General features: G+C 37.1%; 1 protein-coding gene across 2 annotated transcripts in view; it reads left to right on the forward strand.

The window, feature by feature from the left end:
• Positions 1 to 248: 248 nt before the first annotated feature.
• Positions 249 to 22264, forward strand: part of PDE6C (phosphodiesterase 6C) — a 28272-nt gene continuing 6256 nt past the window's right edge. For both annotated transcript variants that reach the window (XM_019293029.3, XM_010412982.4), the window contains exons 1-18: positions 249 to 931; positions 9551 to 9703; positions 9810 to 9899; positions 10129 to 10269; positions 10772 to 10846; positions 10935 to 10999; positions 11106 to 11172; positions 11908 to 11955; positions 12162 to 12311; positions 12994 to 13137; positions 13222 to 13290; positions 15450 to 15596; positions 15971 to 16078; positions 16184 to 16293; positions 18410 to 18497; positions 19880 to 19980; positions 21019 to 21126; positions 21701 to 21764. In XM_019293029.3, the coding sequence (XP_019148574.1) occupies positions 452 to 931; positions 9551 to 9703; positions 9810 to 9899; positions 10129 to 10269; positions 10772 to 10846; positions 10935 to 10999; positions 11106 to 11172; positions 11908 to 11955; positions 12162 to 12311; positions 12994 to 13137; positions 13222 to 13290; positions 15450 to 15596; positions 15971 to 16078; positions 16184 to 16293; positions 18410 to 18497; positions 19880 to 19980; positions 21019 to 21126; positions 21701 to 21764 (2208 nt within the window). In that variant the 5' untranslated portion in view covers positions 249 to 451. The remainder of the gene's footprint in view (positions 932 to 9550; positions 9704 to 9809; positions 9900 to 10128; positions 10270 to 10771; positions 10847 to 10934; positions 11000 to 11105; positions 11173 to 11907; positions 11956 to 12161; positions 12312 to 12993; positions 13138 to 13221; positions 13291 to 15449; positions 15597 to 15970; positions 16079 to 16183; positions 16294 to 18409; positions 18498 to 19879; positions 19981 to 21018; positions 21127 to 21700; positions 21765 to 22264) is intronic.

Genomic DNA, 22264 nt, shown 5'->3' on the forward strand with positions numbered 1-22264 from the left:
TGGGTGGAATTCCTTATATGAAGTTCTAATAGGAAATTCTGTGTGCACAGCACAGTATATATACTGTGAATGAAGGAGATACGTACAGGTATACATATCTACACATCAGACAATTTTACAAGAATTAATTTGTTAGTTTAAAATGCTAAAATTATTCCCTGAGGATTTATGAGCTAAGAATGCTCAGGGGTTTAGTGTCCTGACATCTCTTTAATTAGCAATCTCCAAGATATCGCACTAAGAAGATGCTAAGCCAGTGCCTTCTGCCATATCTCAAGAGTATCAGAAGGCTTGGAAGCCACAGAGGAAGATGAATGTATTATGTGTGTGAGCTATACAATATGTATAAAGTACATTTTCCTTACTAGTAACAGGTTAGGACTTCTTGCTACCATTCCTGCTTTGATGGTGATGCAGTTCTAGAAGAAATCCTAGGAAAAATCCGACAAAAATGGGTGAGGTAAATAAAGATGCTGTTGAAAAATACTTGGAGAACAATCCCCAATTTGCCAAGGAGTATTTCGACCGAAAAATGAGACCAGAAGTGCTGGGAAGTATCTTTAATGTGAAGCCTGGGGATGTGAAGGGAGACGTCAGCTTCAAAGACATGTCCCGTCTGGAGGAGTGTGACATCATTTTTGAGTTGGTAACAGAAATCCAGGATGAAGCATGTGTTATGGAAAAGATTGTGCACAAGTCCTTGCAGAGGCTGGCACAGCTGCTGGCAGCTGATCGGTGTAGTATGTTCATTTGTCGTTCCCGAAATGGTATTCCAGAAGTAGCCTCCAGGATTCTTGATATCACTCCAACTTCCAGCTATGAGCAGAATTTGGTGAAACCAGAAAATGAGACTGTTTTTCCTCTGGACATCGGGATAGTGGGATGGGTGGCTCATACCAAGAAGTTTTTTAATATACCTGATGTGACAAAGGTAAGTGACTTCTCTTGGATGTCACTTCTCTTGGAATGGGGTTCTGTGCATTTGCTTACTTAGCTTCCTGCCCAGGGCTTGAGGTAAAAAGTCGTTCTTCAGAAAAATCTCAGAGACAGGAATCCAGACATATAACATGAGGAAAGCATCAGTGGAGATGGCTTAAAATCCAATAGAACCACATCATATAGCCTACTTAGGTGTTTTCAGTGGCCTTAAAGTAGTTGTAATGTCAATGACTATAATAAGGGAGGAGAATATTAGAATAATAGAGACCATTAAATACCTGAGTTTCTGCTGAACAAGGCAGGCTTATATTCTGTTTTCCAATATGGGCTTGCAAGTGTTCTCTGTTATCATTCCATGCTGCCATGCATGCATCTCTGAATCATTTAATTTGCAGCTTTTGTAATGAAGATGTATCCTTATTAGTAAGTGAATAAGGACAGATGAAGATGATGTCAACATAAATGTCAGTGTTTGATTTAAAATGGGTTTGATTTTGAGTACATCTGGATCCAGGGCTTTTGTTCAGAACCATTTTCTGTAGAAGAGAATTAATGAGTCAGAGCTGTTCTGACATTATTGAAGTTCCTGTTGAATCTGCACTGAATCATCTTCTTTCTTTAAGGTGCTGATAAGAATTTATTATATTATTTATTCACTTTATTTACATCTTTATTATTATTATTTATTATAAATGTGAATTAAATGATGAGTGACCTAACAAAAGTTAAACATGCATGTATGAGGTCTGCTTTAGAAACTGCTCTGGAATACATGGGGAAATGTAAATGTGCTTTGAATGTGAAGATTACTTTATAAATAACTAACCTTGAATCATCAGATGCTGGTATCTTAATTTCTTTTTAGTCCTATGTGGAAAATCTGAACATAATTGAATGGGGCTAAGAAAATTATCAAGATAATTGTCTGGATTCTCAGTATTTCCTATTCAGTCAATTTAAAATTCCAGACTATTTTAGAGATAGAAACCACCTCAGTGTCCTAAGCTCCAAGTAAATAATGAAAGTATTTATCCACTGCAATTATCAGTGTTTTCCAGGAGGTAAACAAAAAATAATATATTTATCATGATAAAAGTTATAAAAGATTAGTTTTAAAGCTCAGAAACAAATGAATATTTATATATCTGAAAAGGACATTCCAATATATAGTAAACTGCCTCAGATGTAAGTAGAATCACAGGGGCAAACAGAAGACTGATTTGAGGAAATAAATCAGTTGATTTTCAACTGACCACTAATATCCTTTCTTCAGTGGTTGCTGTTCTGACCAGAAGTGTCTGATTTACTGCCTCTTACCACCACGTGGGGAGATTGGAGGATAATCTGTCCAAGTTCATAAGACTGATTACATGAGAAAAGATCAGAAGGATCAAGGAAGATGTGCCTCCTATCAGACACTGCACTGCTTCTTAGTATCTTTATAGAGAGAGGTGCCCAGAGCAGTACTAACCAAATATTTCTGTGTTTGCAATAGGATTTGTTCAAAATGTTGTGACAAATGTTATTTGAATATGCTTAAGTAAGAGAACTTTTCTGTCCATCTGATCCTGCTAGGTGTTTTGTGCTCATAAATTAATTTATGTCAGCTGAGTATCTGTTATAATTCAATCATTCCAAGGTAATCTTTATTTAGGCACCCATTTACTCTCTTAGGATTACTGAGGCCTACGCCATTAGGCACACATGTAAAAATGCAATTAAACTATGGTCCCATTAATCTAAATTTGGTAACTAAACATCATCAGAATAATGACATTTTATTAGTTAATTGCAAAACTCCCAGAGACTTCTCTGGGACCAAGGTTTGATATTTAAAAACAACCCTAAAGATCTCAAAAAATGTCAGCATTTTCATTCTATGTGTACAAAAAGGCAGTGTCCAAGTCCACACTCCTCACACAAGAAGAGCTCCCAATTACATCACCAGAATCTTTATCTCCATAGCAAACCCAGAACTTCAGCTTGAGTCAGTCACATTTAAGGAGCATAATTAGTCCAAGGCAGCAGAAATATGCAGACACTGAAGTCTTTAACACATTTGAGAAAGGGTAATTATTTTTCAGTTCACTACATGTACACTTCAGTCAAACTAGATTGTCTGCTACCCAAATTTCGAACAAAAAATGACAAGCAGAATTAAGCCAGAGAAGAATTTTGCCCCTACTGCCTTGTCAGAATACAATATGCAGAATGATTACTTCTAGTTGGCTATAGTACTTTTAAAATGTCATGTCTAGCCACTTTCTACTGTTGACACAGTCCGTATCCAAACAGCATAGTGTTTTTTAAGTCTTAAGTACATGACAACATTGACAAACCCATGGTGTGACATATTCATGCTTCAATCATCATCCCTTTATAACAAAAGTAAATGCAATATAAGATCACAACAGGAATAAATCATTGGGGAAAAAGAATTTACTCTACTTTTATTGCCTGGCAACCGGTTCTTTAGGGATTATCTCCTTCTTCATCCTGGAAAGGTACCAATAAACGTGAGGAAGCTCCTCATCCTGACTAATGCTCCAGAAAAGAAAAGCAGAGGAAAAGATACAGACCTTCAATAATTAACTTAGTAGTCAGAACAGTCTCCTCCCCACAAGATTATGGACCTGTTGACTGTGAGAGCTAATAGCATTTAATCCAGGATTTAAGAGTTGTGAGAAACAGGAGGCCAGGTAGGACCATTACCCTAATAATTTGTCTCACATTATTCACAGGATCTAGCAGAGTATGTGCCTCAAGTATTACAAAGTAAAATAATAGGCTGCAAAAAATTTGATATGTCCATTAGTATTCTTTAAACAGTAATTGATAACACAGACAACATTATAAAGGAGAGTACAATTACCACACATTTTTCTCCAAGGCATTATTTCCAAATAAAACTAAGAACTAAAAAATAGCTCTACAAGGAGTATGTCTTTTTTGGGGAATCAAAATCTCACATTGTCAGCTTGTAAGAACCAATAATAAAGACTTTACATATTTGCTTTAATCCATAACCTATTTAAATTATTGAACTGTTCCTTTCAATTCAGAGGTATTTGAAGACAAGGATTTAATTAATAACTGGAAACTCAAGAAATAATATTCTTCGTTTTAGTTGAGTTTAAAATTATAAAAATTGTGAAAAAATGCTTCAAAAGAAGTGAAGGCTTTTGGATTAGATCTATAAGGGGGCTGAAATGTTTTGGTGCTGAAATAACCAGCCCTCATTTTTAGAGGTTCTGCACTGGAATTCATAACCCAAGTGAAGTGAAGAAACAAGAGACCGTGGGAGATTCCAACTCAGATTAAGCACCAGAAGAGTGATTGTTGTGGTACCTAATTTAACCACTGGAAACCTATGGTACAAATCAACTTAAACACATCTTCAAGTTGCAAGCATTTGTAAGCTGATCCAGCTTCAGAACAGCAGCTCTACTCTTTAACCCAAGCATGGGAGAGACTTTAATTCCAGGCCTGTCTAAACTGACAGGAGTGCTGGATTAATGTGGATGTTCTAAACCCCAGACTCTGGGCTGTCTGAGGTGGCTTTTTGCATGGCAAGAATACACACTGTAAATGTTGATGTCTGCTCCTCCATTTTATCTTACCTTGATAATAAACACCAGATTTTCAGAAACTCCTACTCAATAAATATTAACTGGAAAAATGGAAACATGTTCCAGTCTTCTATAATAGCAAAGATTTAGTCAATTCACCAGAAAATATTTTAACACCAGAACAAATTTCTATAAATTGTGCCTTCCAGAAGAAAACATCAACCAATTCTTTCCTCAATTTACCATTCTAAGAGGAAAGCTCCCAAAACTGAAGAAAAAAATGTACATTTAAAATTAAAATTAAAAGCTCCCTTTTATCTAATTTTCTTGGGTTTTGCAAAAAACCACTTAATATATTACAAATACAATTTCAAGAAGTTGCAAAATAGTCACTAAATATGGCAAATAACAAGCAGGCTTTTCAGTGACATTACTGAAAAGTTAAATCCCCAAGTTCTATTAAATATATATTAATTTGTCCTAGATTCAGTTTCAGAATTCTAGTGATGTTGACAATAACAAAGTCAATTTGTTCTGTAATGCTAATAAGTTAAATCCTAAAATGAGATTTACATCCCTGACCACACATAATTTTTGGAGTGTTGCCCAAGAAAGGACCAACTCATTTAGCCAATTTGGTTTCATTTTGAATCAGATTGATGACATTTTTTAGATGATGGTAGGTGCTTTTTATTTTCTATTCATACTCAATTATATCATTATGAAACAAAAACATTTGTGAGTTGAAATTAGGCTAAGTAGGAGTAAGAGATAAAGCATTATAGCACATCAATACCACCTATCAAGTGGTTCAAATTTTGAGAAATCTGAACCAATGCAAGACAATCAGTGGAAGAAAATATCAGGAAGAGAAGAAAACACTGTAGAGCTACCAGAAACAAAACCAGAAACATATGGAGATAATGCGAAGAAATATGTGCAGTCTGAGCTCATCTATCCAACACAGAACCTCCTGCCTAGTATGAGTAAAATAGTCATAACTGCAAGGGGTCACAGTAACCCCTTCTTCCTCTGTGCTTTACAACGGGAAAGAGGTGGAGGAAAGCAGGCATCTGCTGTCTTGGCCCTATCACCTCACCTGGAGGATTAAGTCTTCTCTCTTGTTGTGTTGGGTCACTTCAACCGCAGGCAGCACGGCAGGGAGGAGCTGCTGGAAAGCTGCCTGGGAGAAAAGGACCTGGGGGTGCTGATCAGCTGCAGCTTAACATGAGCCAGCAGTGCCCAGATGGGCAAGAAGGCCAAGGGCATCCTGGCTTGGATCAGAAACAGTGTGGCCAGCAGGACCACAGGGCAGAGATTGTTGCCCTGTACCAAGCACTGGTGAGGCTACACCTTGAATCCTGTGTCCAGCTGTGGGCCCCTCACTACAAGAAACATATTGAGGTGCTGGAGCAACTCCAGAGCAGGGTGACAAAGCTGAAGAAGGATCTGGAACACGAGTCCTATGAGAAGTGGCTGAGGGAGCTGGGGGTGTTTTGAGCCTGGAGAAAAGCAGGCTCAGAGAGGCCTTATCAGTGTCTACAAATCCTTGAAAGGTGGGGGTCAGCCTCTTCTCCCAACTAAGAAATAATAGGATAAAAGGAGGTGGCCTCAAGTTGTGCCAGGAGAGGTTTAGATTGGATATTAGGAAACATTCCTCCATTGAGAAGGTTGTGCTAGCTGGTTGAGCTAGCTGGGTGCTGGTGCTGGCTTACTGCAAGTCCAGGATATGCTGCATCTCTTAAGGCCTATCTAAAGAACTGATCATTGTACAGCAAATGCCTTGGTATCTCAGCTTTAAAAGGAGCTAGTAGGAAATACCTGCACATGTACTACAGTTAGGGAGTTAGCAGCAGATTTCTTTTCTGTAATTTCTCTTTTAAAGCCTATTTTGTGATTTAACTGAGAGATGGAAGTCCAAAACATTGCTCTAAAAAATAGTTTGATTCATAACATCAGGATCAAATAGACTAAGTGTCCACATTCATGAAGTCGTGGATGCACCAAGATGTTCTGGCTGTGGTACTGCAGGCCACATTTCTTGCTTATTTGTCTATGAACATGATTTCTTAGATATTGTGAAAAGTGATTTTCTTCAGAAAAAAGAAGGAGCTTGTGTTCCCACGTGAAAATATTTTAAAAACTCTGTTGGAGATAAAGGCTTCAAAACTCCTAGCAATTATGTATAAAATAGTCAATAATGAAAAGCGTAATACTAAGCACAATTTTTTGCTTGTATATGCAAATCATGTAAATCAGGATTCTTTGTATGTACTGTGGGAATGCTGCCAATGCATTAAAAGGTACTTTTATCTTTCTACTTTGGACTATCTAGGCACAGGATGGCTTGTGGTTACTGAACTTTCTGTTTATTAATAGAGACTTGTATTAAATTTTTTCTATCCTCTACAAAAATTGCATGACCAAAGTGCTTCCTCTGAACACTTCTGATCACCACTGCTTGTACCTTTATTCTAGAGTTATTAAGCAAAGTAAGACACAGCAGCTGAATCCTGATGATTCAGCTCATTTGGTGTCACAGATTCCTTTTAAGTATTCGGAAATCCAGGAGTGTCTGAATTTTTTATTTATTCCTCCATAGCAGAATACAGTACCCTAAAACCAGGAACCTGGGCCTTGCCAGGAGGCTAGATGCTCTTAGTGACACAGAGGGACTACAAAACAAGGTCAAGTTGTCTGTCTGATTGACTGGATTTTCAATGGCTAAAACAGCCAGAAGCCCAAAAACTGGAGCTCAAAACCACCCCCAAGTCCAGAATGGTTGTGTCAGTAAATAATACATCCCACAGAAAACTGAATATTTCCATGTAATAACATATTTGTTTAGCAGGCTGCAGGACAGTATTTGATTCTCACACAGAAGAGATGGATTGCCTGGCATTTTCTCTGGATATCTGTTAAATGAGATATTCCTATACCTTTCTCTGAGAAAAACAGAAAACAACTCAGGGAGTTAGTTGGAAGTAGAGAAAGCATCCCCTTCTCTCATGGACAGTATATTCAAAAGTAGCTACACTTTCCAGGGATCCAAACACAGCCTGATACATTGAATGGAATTTATGGGGATGACACAGGCTGTCCTTAAGAGAATCAATTCTCTGTAAGAGAGTCCAGGGCATAAATACAATATTTAAGAGTTACTTCCAGACATTTAATTTGTTTCACTGAAATGCAGCCCTAGAAGGAAATCTAAAATGCAAACATAAAAGATGGACTGACTATAGACTATGAAAAACAAGGAAAAAACCCAAACCCTACTATTCTGATGAAAAATAATTTTGATAATAAAATTCTGTCTTTCTTGTTAGAGTTTTATATGCTATAAATTCAATACATTCTAGAAACAATTGCTAGAGGGAAGAGGGGCAAAAGGAAATTAAGAGGAAAAATCTAAATAATAGGCAAACAATTCTAGTTCTGGCATTTCCAAGCATTGTCATGCTTGATCTTATAACCTAGAAAACGCTTATTTGTTTGGGGTTTTGTTTAAGTAGATTCATGTATAATCTATGAGAGCTGGAGTTCCATTATGTGGCATGCTGCAGCGTTCTCCAGCCTATCAGCAAGGAAGGCACCTCGGGATGCGCCCCACAGATCTCAGCTGCCTAAGCTAATGCAGTCATTAATAGCAGCTGTTTTTGCCAGCTCTGATGATAGACATGCAGTGTAAGTGGGTTCACAAATACTTGCTAATTGCAGGGGACTGGTAAGGTTTGGGAATCTTGGTTCTGGGTGAATGTCCTGAAAACGGGGCTCTATTGGCCTCATTTTGACCAGCTGCTGTTCCTATCCATGATGTTAACATGTGGTCTGACTTTCCCTGGTTACCAGGCAACTTCTTGACATCCTCATTCAGCACCAACTGCTCATCACCTTGAGAAATCAGAACCAGGCCTGCTAAAGGAAATTCAGGGAGACTCTGCCATTGACTGCATACCAGGACTTGAGTGCTCATCTCTATGAAGAAGCTTGAGTACTGTTAGCAGTAAAATCTGAGGGGATGAAAATGGCTCTGTGAAGACAGAGTCTAGCCATTTTAGCCGCTTAGTAGAACCAAGGCATTTCTCAGTACAAAAGGATCAACAAATTTCAAACCCCCAACTCATAACTCACCTCATTCAGATGTATTTTCTTAATAACACAACAAAATATAACAACCCTACACAAACAAATTTCCCTGAAAATGTTTAAATCCCTTTTTTTAAAATTAAAGAGAACACTATGGCCTTTCAAGAAAACACCAAGAATTTCTTTGATATGAGGAAATAACACAGTTCTCCATGAAGCACGAACTAGCTTCCCAGCATTTTTTAAGGATGAAAATGTAAATGTGGAATAGTTAGCTGTGGCTCATTTGTTAGCCACATGGCCTTATTCCCACAGGATCACACACTCAACAAAAGCAGCTCTGGTCCTATATCTATATAGATACCTATACCTCTACCTATGTAGAGCTGGGAGCAACAGGGATGGGAGTGTGTCAGACAGGAAGGAATAAGAAACAGCTCAGCCAGATGAATACTTGCTGGGGATGCTTCACTGACATAAGTATTTTTAGCCAGGACAGGTAGTACTTTTAAATATTGTGTGAGGGAAATGTATAATGAATTTTGTTTACAGAAATAATTAAATAATAATAAATATTAGCATAGCTATGAAGTAATTCTATAACACATAAGCCATATATGTTAGATTCACACATAGTCACAAGATCATATTATTATATCATTTAATCTGTATTTCCCATATTTTTAATTCCTCAGCATTATAATAAAGGCCTGCACAGAACTTGGTTTCAGAAGCTACCTTCATAATCTATGCCTCGGTTAAGCTTGTACATATAACTCTGCAAGATTGAGTTAAATAATGATAGTGGGGTTTTTTCAAGTATAAACCTACTGCACTGTGAAACAGTGCTCACAGCATTGCAAACATCAGTTATCAAATGAAATGATCATTTGCTATTGGCATGGTAAGCAACTGTTGCACATTTAACTTGTGGTTTTTTTCTCTTCTTTCAGAACAACCATTTTTCTGACTTTATGGACAAAAAAACTGGTTATAAAACAGTTAATATGTTGGCAACTGCAATTACACAGGGTAAAGAGGTGCTTGCTGTTGTGATGGCACTCAACAAATTAAATGCCCCTGAGTTCTCAAAAGAGGATGAAGAGGTAAAATCTCACACAATAAGATTGCTTTCAGTTCAACAAGTAGTTTGAGTGACTCTATCTCTTAATTTAATACTTTTGTCTTATTTTTGATTTTTGTCATTCTTAGGTATTTAAAAAATACCTCAACTTTATATCTTTGAGCCTAAGAAATCATCATACGTCGTATCTCTACAATATTGAATCACGAAAAAGCCAGGTATAGAAGCATTTTTTAATGATAATACTTCATTTTTGTATGAAACAATTATCATTCCCAATATTTCATATTCTTGCAAGCTTATTGAAGTAAGGATACAATCTATTTATTATTTTATAAATTTGATAACAGTAATGCACCTTATCATTTCATTCTGGAATGCCTAGGATTCATATGTTTATGTTTTCTTACTGTTCTGAACATTATCCTCCTTCCCTTTTGTAAATAGATGCTTTTGTGGTCTGCCAACAAAGTATTTGAAGAGCTAACAGATATAGAACGACAGTTTCACAAAGCTCTGTATACTATTCGAATGTATTTGAATTGTGAAAGGTACTCTATTGGTCTGCTGGACATGACTAAAGAGAAGGTAACAATTATTTTTCCTACTTGCTAGAAATGTACCACTCCTGACTTGAAGTCTCCAAGACACAAAGTTACCGTGCTTTCTAACTCTTTGGGATAATTGATATAAAATCTAACAATGTTACAAAGATTACGTGCAAAATATAAGTGTGGCAAAGGATACAACCACAATATCATAAAGGCCAATTCTAAAATAATTTTTCATATTCATAATTCCATGTGAGAAAGGGTAGAGGTGCAGGTCTGATTATTGCTTTAGAAATATCTACCTGCTAAAAGAAAAATTAAGCTGTACAACTATCTAGAGAAAAGATTAGCCTGCAATTTACTGGCAAACATTTCTTGTCTGGAATATAATTACCCATGTTTTCTTAAAATTGTCTGAAATGTGACCATAGTAAACTATGTAGAAATAAAAATCAAATTGTAATCCACAGATCTGATGTTATCTATGAACACAGAACTGATTTGTTTTTTCCTTTTTCCTCTGTGTATCATTTTCTCAGGAGTTCTATGACGAGTGGCCAATCCGGCTGGGGGAGGCAGAGCCTTACAAAGGCCCCAAGACACCTGATGGACGAGTGAGGATATTAATTTTTCTTTTTATAAATCTTAAGTTTGACACTGAAGTTGTACAAGTCACCTAGATGCTTTTATATTTTTATATAGGAAATCAACTTTTATAAGATTATTGACTATCTTTTACATGGACAAGAAGAAATCAAAGTCATTCCGTGAGTAGTCATTGGCAGCTTGTGAATGTGTGGTAGTTAGATATTGCTGGGATAGAATGGTATGTCTATATTGTAGAAATAAATTAATTTCATTGTCTCTCAAAAGGTCACCTCCAGCAGATCACTGGTGTCTTGTCAGTGGATTGCCAACATATGTTGCTGAAAATGGTCTTGTAAGTTCATAGCAAAACTAAAAACTAGAGTTTTAAATCCTGCAGTAGTTCTGATTGAACAAAAAAACCTCCAAATCTCCCTATGACCAAAAACCTCCACAAAAATACCATGCTGCTTCCAGTGCCTTTGGTTCCCAGTGAAATCATTTAAATCACTGTCTTGGATGGAAACAAGGTCTCAGCACAAGTGATGAAAACAGCAGGATAATTTCCCTTGGACTGTGGTGATATCAGAGGAGTAATGTCTGTGTCTGATGTCACTTTCCAGGTGTGCTAAATGTCACCAAAAAATGTCAAAATAAGAAAATCATCACATACAAGGTTTTAAATTTTTCTTTATTTCCTACATCTTCTTGCATAAACATATGTAATTCAAAGTCAGGATGTATGACAGGTATGAGTAACCCTGTGGCATGTTTAATAGAGCCCTTAGTACTCAATTATTTTTTTCTAGAAATCTCCATGCCATTTTAGACTGGAAGTGATTTTCTTAATCATTGCACTTTTGCACTGTGAGACACTGAGGGACTTTGCTACAAACATTCAGAAATTATGTCTGTTAGAATAACTACATCTAATTTAAGAGGAACAATTTTGGATTCTGTAGCTAGTTATGATGCTCACTACTGTTAGCTTATAAAATAAATATTCCTTTTCAAAATATTAGACCATATATAAAGCTTTGATGCACATTATATTCCATTTTAAAAATGTCTCATTTTCTTTATGCTGCAGATTTGTAACATGATGGACGCACCATCGGATGAATACTTCACATTTCAGGTAAATCCAGTAATGTTAATAAGTATAAATATTGTAGAAAAATATTCTAGTGCTTGCCACTAATTGGTTATCCAGTTGATTGTATAAATAATTTCTCATTCAATTGTGATGCACAAACAAAAGCTTCTTGTTACATTGCTTATATCCATAGCTGTATTATTACTTTCAAAGAAATACACATTTCCTGGTTTTTTGCTTTGCTACAGAAAGGACCAGTGGATGAATCTGGATGGGTTGTCAAAAATGTCTTGTCATTGCCGATTGTCAACAAAAAGGAAGAAATTGTGGGAGTTGCTACATTTTACAATAGGAAAGATGGAAAACCTTTTGACGAGTATGATGAACAGATCACTGAAGTAAGCTTAATAGCATTAGAGGGTTTGAGGAGCTATGTGATGTTAATAAAAATATTGCAGTAAAAAGTCATTTTCATATGTCAAAAATTTTTCAAATAGGCCACATCTAGACAAATGTCTATCTTCTTCACAATGTAGTTTCTTAAGAATCTGAGATTTTATCTCCCTTTATAATACTGAAAATTTGTGAGTGATCAGTTACATTCCAGTAATGAAGAAAAATTGCTTATAATTTTACTTTGAATGCTTTGACTTTTTAATGATGGTCGGCATCTCCTAAGTAGCAGTGGGTAAGCAGGTATGGTGTGCTGCTTGCCAATGGATACCAAGCCTGTGATCATGGGAGTTCACAGAGCATTCATAATCACATCCACTCAGGCAAGATAAGATGCTACACAGTGTAGCAAAGTCCACCCACCTGACTTAAGCTTCATAAGCCTCAAAGTCCTGTATATAAAATGGGAATATTAATTACTTAATTACTAGGCTGAGCCAAATGTCATTAGAAGCTGTGAGTGCTAACAGAACTGGCTGAGGGAAGATAAAGGCCTCTAACTAGTAGAGTAGCACCTTGCTTTTCAAAGGGCACTGCCAGAAATGGGACTTTAAGAAAACTAAGTCAAATTGTCAGGTTCATTCTGTTGGCAAGGCATCATCTCTGCTTTACTTGACTTTGTTGCAGACTCTCACACAGTTCCTGGGGTGGTCTGTTTTAAATACTGACACTTATGACAAAATGAACAAACTTGAAAACAGGAAAGACATTGCTCAGGAAATGCTTATGTACCAGACAAAGGCCACTCCTGCTGAAGTTGAATCTATCCTGGTGAGTTTCTGTCCACAGCCACAAAGTTAAAATGGAGAATTTACTACCCAAAACCTCAATTTTCTTACTCTTTTTCATTTTTAGAAATACAAGGAGAAATTAAATGCAAAAAGTTTAGATGAATGTGATCAAAAGGATCTCATCAGGATTTTGGTAAGTCATTAAACTGAAAATTCTGGTGCTGTATTTATACCAGATAGTAATGTGTACTCATCATAGAAAAAGTTGTGTACAGTGAAATCCTCATTAATACAATCAATGTTAGCTATCAGTTCCACAGGCTCGATGGAGCTGATTTAGTAACACATCCTCAACCTTTTCTGTCCTTCTATGTGCATATCCCACTGTTACCTATGGGGAAACGTTCTGTCCCAAATGTACATCAACAGACTTGGACAGTCAGAGTTATATAGACATTTTTATATTAACATTTAAAGTGTTAAATTTCTTAAAATATCCATAGGCACAATGCTGTATCTATAATTGAATTTAATTTATTTAATTCTGAAAATAAAAGAAGGGATATTGTTGTGAGGCCACCTTCATTCTCAGTAAGAGAACATAAGTAGGAGTGTCCAGCAGAAAAAACTTACTTTCAGATTATTTTTCCTGCATTTCCTTAGGCAGAGAAGTCTAAAGACAGTGATCCATGACTCCACAGTGACAAAACAGATTTGACCTAGAGTTCTCTGCTCTACTGCTTGGCTACTATAAAACAAAAATTAGTCACTTTCTTTTCCAGACTGGGCAGTCTTCTGTCTGCCTTACTGTTTCGATCTAGAAAGGCAGTGTCTTTTTGGAAGAACGCTCCTATTTTTGCCCATTTAGTGCACTTCAGGAGTCCTGGAGCACAGGAACTGGCCTACTTTATCTGAAAAAACCTCAAAGACGTGCTCTGAATGAAAACACTGAATGAACTTCCACTATTAATGGATCAAAACAGAGCTAGGTTGAAGAAAAAAGGTCAAAATATACACAAATCTGTTGACTTCCAGTACCAAGAACTTCACATTTTTCCTCCTATTACACCACGTTTGCTAATGTACACACAGCCATAGGGAAAAGACCTCATGAAACTCTTTTTAGTTGTGTGTATGTGCATGCTGGAATGCATTGGTGTTAATGTTTTACTGGCTTCCACACAGCAGATGCTCACACAGCGTGCAAGTGGTGAAATAAAAAAACATCAACAGACAGTGTGTAGCTTCACATACCATTTGATGGAAACTTAATTTAGCTGCATGAAAAGCTTAAAAAAATAATAGACTCTAAAATTTCTCTATGGGTAGAGCAAAATCTGATTATTTTGGTACAGGCTCCAAATTTAAAAACATAATACTTGTATGAATTTTTAAATCTAAAAAAAGCAATTTGTTCTTTCAACATTGTGGAGTCACAAATTCAAAGGTCTAATGTCTTCTGCACTGCCAAGGCTACATGCAAGTGCTTTATCCTATTAAAAGACCTGGAATCCCAGATAGCTAATAGGATAAAGCAGGTGTTTCTAGATCTGATGATTCACAAAGTAATAGGTCTTAAAACACCACTGGTCTAGGTTTCTTTGTCCTTGATCTCAGATCTGCATAGATACAAAGGAAAAACCCCGGGAAAAGGAAATGGATGATCAGCCTTATTGGTTGAAATATATGCATACATTCAGTTGTCTTTTTTCTTTCTCCATAAAGTGAAGACTGTTAATAGACTACTATGGAGGAAGGGAGTCATTGTGATAATATAAGCTATTTTTTGTGTTGCATCAGACTTCCTTGAGTTAATTCTTATTTGGATTGGAGCACATCCTTTAAAATATAATACTGCTCTCCTTAGGCTTTGAGAGAGATGAAGAGTGTTATAGAACAGTTCACAAATAGCACTATTACCAGTTAGGCTATTCAATGTGAATCTGTATCACAAATACAAAATAGGCAATTGAATCTGGTTGTGAAAAAGATTAATGTAGCCTTGAGATCAGGCTAAAAGCAGGAGAATTGCAGGATTTTATACCAGGAAGGAGAATTTCCAAGGCCCAAGATTTCTAAACTAAGGAAATGTTGAGATGGTCACAACATATTGTGTTGGAATTCAGACTAGGAATTGCCCAAGGCTTTTATGTATTCACTTTGAGAAGAAAGCCAGCAGTATCATGATTGTATTTCATAACTTAATACACATTAGTGTGTACTGACATCTGAGTCCTTTGAAGACATAGTAAGCATACTGTCCTTGAGCAATATTTCTACTGAAAAAATTAAAAAAGCTTTTCCAACTTTGTTCTTGCCAGAAAAACCCTTGGTTTTGATTTTTCCTAACAGAAAGAAGAATTACCTGATCCGAAAGATTTAGAACTGTATGAATTCCGCTTCAGTGACTTCCCTGTTACAGAGCATGGCCTGATAACTTGTGGAATACGACTGTTCTTTGAGATAAATGTTGTTGAAAAGTTCAAAGTCCCAGCTGAGGTCTGGTTTACTTTTTCTTGTTTATATTTATTTTTAAGAGAAAGAAATATAGCTGGTTTTACATACTTTAATCTTGAAATAGGCAATACTAAAGTAATAGTGGTATGGTTAACAATCTTCCATTCTCAATGAAACATTTACATATTTGTCACAAAAACATAAAACTAATCCTGAATTGTGTGAGCTAGGTAAGGAATTAAATCCACATGCATTTATGTAAGAAAAATTTGCTGTTCCCATGTTTAATTCAACGAAAAACATTTGTTTTCAAAGAACTTGCACAATTAAATAATTTCATAGTATACTCTAGTGATATAATGGAAATTCTTTTGTTTTGTTTCAATTAAGAGCTGTTTTACTTTTGTTCCCAATAGGTCCTTACAAGATGGATGTACACAGTCAGGAAGGGTTATCGGGATATCACTTACCATAACTGGAGACATGGATTCAATGTGGGACAAACAATGTTTACTCTGCTGATGGTAATGTTGCTAATATTAACTTCACATTCATTATTTAGTTTTCTTTCAGCTCCAGATGGAAAATTCAGGAAGACACACACTCAGAGTTACTTGTTTCTTTTACAGACAGGCAAAATAAAGAAATACTATACTGATCTAGAAGCCTTTGCCATGGTTGCTGCTGCTTTCTGCCATGACATTGATCACAGAGGGACCAATAACTTATACCAAATGAAGTAAGTATAAGTGATCAAATACATGGAAATGTACTATTTTTAGTGGAAAACAAACAAAAAAAAATTTAAAACTTGCAAAAATATAAGGTATACATTCCACACTCATCTGGCATGAATAAGTAATTATGCTACAGATTTCTGCCCCAGAGCACTTGAGGCAGCTGAAACACAAAGACAAGATGCAAAGGCAGAATCTTAGAAGGATTCCCTGAAGCTGCAATCCATTTTTAAGACTCCAGCTTTTTAAAATTCTAGCAATGCTTTGATTGTAGCAGACAGAGCCTCATGAACATGAGGACACAAAGAAATTAGTAAAGTAAATTAAAATCCCTAACTGGATTACTTTTTCAAGACAGGGCATAAGCACTTTTCTGGAGAGGGATTCAAGATGTAACATAGACAAGTCTCTGTTTAGAGGGAGACAGATTTTTTTCCTCTATTTTCCACTGTATAATTTGACTAGTTCAGTTGTTCCCCCCCCCACTCAGTTTCCTGATATAAATCCTTTCCTGAGGTGTAATCTCCTCATGTTGTACAAAAGTCTGAGTTAACATGCTTGAGTTCTACCACTGGGTCCACATGCCCAGAAGTTACACATCATGAGGTTCAAGCTTTGCAATTCATGCTCTAATATGTTCTGAGAAAATATTCTCAAATATTTCTTCGTGATTTTTACCTTGTTTGTTATGAAACAATATTAATTCACTCAAATTTTACTTTGTATTACAACATAACCTACCATGGTGAGACCCACTCTTCCCCTGAAGAGTGAACAACCTACCATTTGGTCTTCAATGTGATCTGTGAGGGCTTGTTTCCATGTGCTAGCCAGAGAATACATGTTTCTCAGAATGTCATGTGTACCAGAAGATTATAATTTTCTGACTAGTTTCCACCAGCTGTATCTCCAGAGTGATTGATCCTACCCCTCTGACCCTGAATACACTCCTCACATTTCAGCCTTTTCAGCCTGCGTGCTAGAGCAGTGACGCAAAGGGATTTTCTGATTATTCCCAGGGATTCTCCAGGTGACGTAGGAAAGAGAATGACAGATGCTGATTCTTATTCAATGGACTGTCTCTCATCCAAACAAGTTTAAGGGAGGTTTAAATCTTCCCACTGTGGTCTTCCCTAGCTGAAAGCCCTCTACATGAGGTCATACGCAGTAAAGCGATTTATAAAACTTATCAGGCTTTACCATGACAGTCCTAATCACATCAGAAAATACAGGTACCATGTAGCAATCCAGCTTGGGTTATCTGGGAAACAGAGCGATAAGCCAAGGGAAAGAAGAGGGAAATACTCTTCCAAACATGCAGAACTACCTGGAGCCCATGTAGGTGGGACACTTCTCCCTTCATCCCACAACCATAATCCAATGCAGAATTTCCTCTGCTTGAAGCTTAGTCCAGTGTCAGGGTAATGCTTTAAGAGCAGGTAAAACTGAGCAAACTTGAGCTATCAGGACTTGTCCTGTCCATAAAATGGCAGCTTTGGGGGAGTGAAGTAGCACAAGGGCGTTAGAGGAATTAAACTCTACAATAGTTACTTTAGATTTAACTTACAATTAACTAGAATCCCAGGGCACATGGCCCAGTCATTACAGACATACAAGAGTTCAAAAGCCATGCCACAGAATAAAAACAAAAAGATGGATAAAGGCTACTTTTAAGGTACACAGAAGGGTTATAGATTAAAAAACCAGCAAAACTGAACACTCAAGACAAAATGAAGGCATATTTTAAATACCACAGTTTTTGAGTCTTGAGGCATCTAGCAATGACTTCGACTTTAGTGGGCACTGAACACCCAATGCTCTCCAAGTTCCATCATTCTTCAGTCACAAAAATGAAGGGAAGTAAGTTGTGTTTTTTTCTCTGCATCATACTAATAGCTAATGCATACAGATTACACTATCATATCGATGGTTAATGTATATTAATTTTGAATTATCTACACGTTATCTATCATCTATCTACATGTAATTATCATCAAATTATTGAACATGTAGATCAGAAGCATTTTAATCCTAAAAATATGAAACCTGAATAAAATCTATTGCCTTCAAAATTATATATACATATTATATTGTAAAGAATTGCTTATTTTTCAACAGGTCAGCAGCTCCCCTGGCAAAACTTCATGGCTCTTCCATTTTAGAAAGGCATCACCTAGAGTACAGTAAAACCCTGCTGCAAGATGAGGTACGTCACGGACCTTCTGCTCACACCAATCAACACTAAAGATCCAATTAAGTTACAATGTTCCAAATTTCACTGGGTCTCATGCGCTCCTCTAGGTTCACATTAAGAAATGCTAAAATTCAGAAGTTTAAGACAAATTCTTATGCACTTTCCACTTTTAGAGAAACATCAGTGATTCTGCCTGGAACAGATTCACCTCAGATAGGAAAGCTTCTCCTCTGAGCCTTGCTCACATTCCTCAGGTTTTTTCTGTTTGCACAAAACAGCTGATGCTGAAACCAAAGAAGAAAATACAATATATACATACAAAATCTTGTCATTAAACCACTGTGCCTGGCTTATGAGGTCTGAATTCAGCTGCAGGCTCTGGCAGCTGAGGAACGAAGGGATGCGGCCGTTCATGGAGGGCCCCTTGCCCTCAGGCCAGACCAACCCCACACCATACCTTGCTAAAGAGGGCCGGGGTCTGGCAGGCTCTGCTGCAGCTCCATTACCAATGTTCCTGCATTAGGCAGCCGCCCCCAGCTGCCCTTCCCAGCAGCCGGGGGTGATGCTCCCGCCGCATCCCCAGGCTCAGCTGCCCCTCAGGGCCCTGCTCCTCCGCTGGGCACCGGCCACCCTGCCCTCAGCAGCGCCAGGCCTGGCTACAGCAAAGGACACTATTTACACTCTTTACTACGTATTTTGCAGGGTGATTGAACAGCAAGACATGCACATATGTACCCCTTCCATCCCTTGTTTGCAGCAGCAGGGCAGGCACCCACATCACCCTCATTTTCCACTCCTAATCCCTGTGGTGATGCTATTCCCTGACCTCATGAGGCCAAGGAATAAATCCTTACACTAAGCAGTAGCACTATGTTAATAAAAACCCCAGAATGTTTATGATATGAAAATAAACAAACACCTTTCCCTTTATTGGTGGCAATGCACTTTTTCAAATGTGAGATGCCAGGGACTGACTCCTGCTCTTGGGCAGAGCAGTTGGCAGGACCTCTGGAGGCTCTCACCAGCAGCAAAGCTGTGCCCTGGTTCATGCAGGCCTTGTATCTCTGTTAAAGAAATAAAACCAAGACACTTAGAAAAATGCTGTGTGATGGTCTCATTCTCTTTGCTTGAGGAAAAGGACATTGCACTTACCATGGTAGGTCCCATACACTGCTGCAGGCAATTGTGCCAATCCAGTGTAACATGAAAAAAAGGGGAACTGGGATGCTTTAAAAATTCAGGAAAGTTAGGTTTATGGAATATGAATTTTTAATTTTTATCATTATTTTAATTTAAGGACTGTAGTTGGACAATTTTGTTACCCTGTTCTGTATAGTACAAACCAAAAACAGTGTTATGAAAGGAATTGAAATCATAAACTTTCCACCTTGCAGAGTTTAAACATCTTCCAGAACCTAAATAAGCGCCAGTATGAAACTGTTCTACACTTATTTGAAGTTGCAATAATAGCAACTGACTTGGCTTTGTATTTCAAGTAAGTATTAAATTCTGTATAACTTCCTACTGAAAAAAATCGATGCTATAGATTGTATAACTGTAGTTTTTAGTCGTTTATATGCAGCATACAAAGATGTTTATATGCAGAGAACAGAGCTCTATTTAACATGTTGAGTCTAATTCTTGCAAAAACCAAGACATTATTTATTTGATTATAAGCTTTCAAATTAGAGAATGCATGAATGTATATAATACTTAGTATACATTTAGTAGGTCATTTCAATATACTTTTAGTTACAGCAAGTACTATATTCCAGAAGTGTGCATTCAGTAGCCTAATCATGACATTGTGTGCCATGCTGAAAACTAAAAAAACCCGGCAGACATCCACTGATCCCAGTGCTAAATACACCAAAGGCTCCAAATATCAATTCTGTTCCTAAGTTAGTGAATTAATGTGCTTTAATAATGGGTATCTTCCTTAAAGATACGTGGAGACTTTTGTTTTATGACTGGGGCAACTTAAAGTCAGAAGACAGGTAAAAATTCAGAAGTTGTTCAACAGCAGTTATTAAGATTTAGAGAACAGTAATCCCATTATTTCATTAATTCTGAGCACAAACTAGAAGATTTATGAAACAACAGTAAGACATGCTTATATTTCTGAAATTTCTTTTCAGTCAGGTCTTAGTAATTCTTAGGATTTCTGATGGGAGGGAGTAGCAGAGCATTTATTAGTATTTGCTTCACTTTTCCCAATTCAGGGAAGTTGTTACAGGAAGTAACAAACACGTAATGCTAAAAAATAAGAATGCCACCCCAAAGAGTTTAATCTGAAGATGTAGGAAATAGGTTATTTCTTTGTCAGGAACTCTGACGTATTACTTCACATGTCAATGGTATAGAGCAAAAGCTAAATGTCTAGATTACCTGAAAAGTTTGCATTCAACTGCAGGTAAGTGTTACTTTGATACCACTGTGACTAGGATGGCTCTTGGGAAAAGCACAAATATCATAAACATGGTTTTTGGAAATCACATTCAGTAATATATGCTTTATTGGCTTGTTTTAACAGGAAAAGAACTATGTTTCAAAAGATTGTGGATGCAATTGAAAAAATGGAAACAGAAGAGCAGGCAATTAAGTATATATCTATTGACCCAACGAAAAAAGAAGTCATCATGTAAGTGGCTAATATTTTACTCCCTATTCAATCAATTATCAAGGACTAGATTTTAAATTAATTTGGGCATCCAAACATGCAAATTTGGACAAAGTGTTACTGTCCAATGACGAGCATAATGATAATTTTAATTTAGAAATGGATGCCTACAATCTTCTTAACGTGCAAAATGTTAATCCGTTTGGCATCATAGGTATTTAAATTCCTTAAAATCTAGACCTTTTATTTTTTTATAATCATCCTAGCACAGGATAGTTAGGGTTGGAAGATCCTCTGGAGATCATCCTGTCCAACCCCTCTCCCAAGGCAGGGTGACCTAGAGCAAGTTACACAGGAACTGGTCCAGGTGGTATTTAAATGTCTCCAGAGACCTCACAACATCCCTGGGTAGCCTATTCCAGCGCTCTGCTACCCTCAATGGATGTTTGTTCTTCGTCATGTTGAGGTCGAACTTCTTGTGGTTTAGTTTATTGTCATTGCTCCTCACCCTGTTGTTGGGCACCACTGAAAAGAGTCTGGTACCATCCTCTTGACCCCCGAAACTATACTCCTGTTTTGGTTTTTGTTTTCAAAGGGCTATGATGATGACTGGATGTGACCTGTCTGCAATAACCAAGCCCTGGGAAGTGCAGAGTAAGGTAGGTACTTTTGATACAGACAATACTGCATTTACTCTCTGTTTTACTGTCCATTTGGTGCATGACCAATTAAAAAAAAAATTAACTTATTAACACTTGATACATGTTTAAGTACCTGATACTTCCAAAAAAACCCCTCTACCTTTCTGTCACTGTGAGTGTAGGTGGTCCATGATGTCTCGACCACTCTACAGTTGTCAACCCTTCTCTACTTGTCCTTCCACTAAGGAAGGTAATTCTAATGCTAATTCTGGCAGCTGTTCTAGCTACCCTTAAATATCACTCAGTTCTTTGCTAGACAACTCTTGCTACTATTTTTAAGGCACAGATTTAACAACAGTATGGTTTGAATTGTGTCTGTTCTGTAGATCTTGGTGCCACTGCAAAGTAGCTTAAACACATTCTGTAATACAGTGTGGTACATAAGTACTTCAAGTACTCCAGAATGTATTGACCATCCTGCTGAAACTCATCACTTAGCCTTACAGGAATATGTTTTA

The sequence above is a fragment of the Corvus cornix genome, chromosome 6 (assembly GCF_000738735.6).
Source record: "Corvus cornix cornix isolate S_Up_H32 chromosome 6, ASM73873v5, whole genome shotgun sequence".
Lineage (NCBI taxonomy): Eukaryota > Metazoa > Chordata > Aves > Passeriformes > Corvidae > Corvus > Corvus cornix.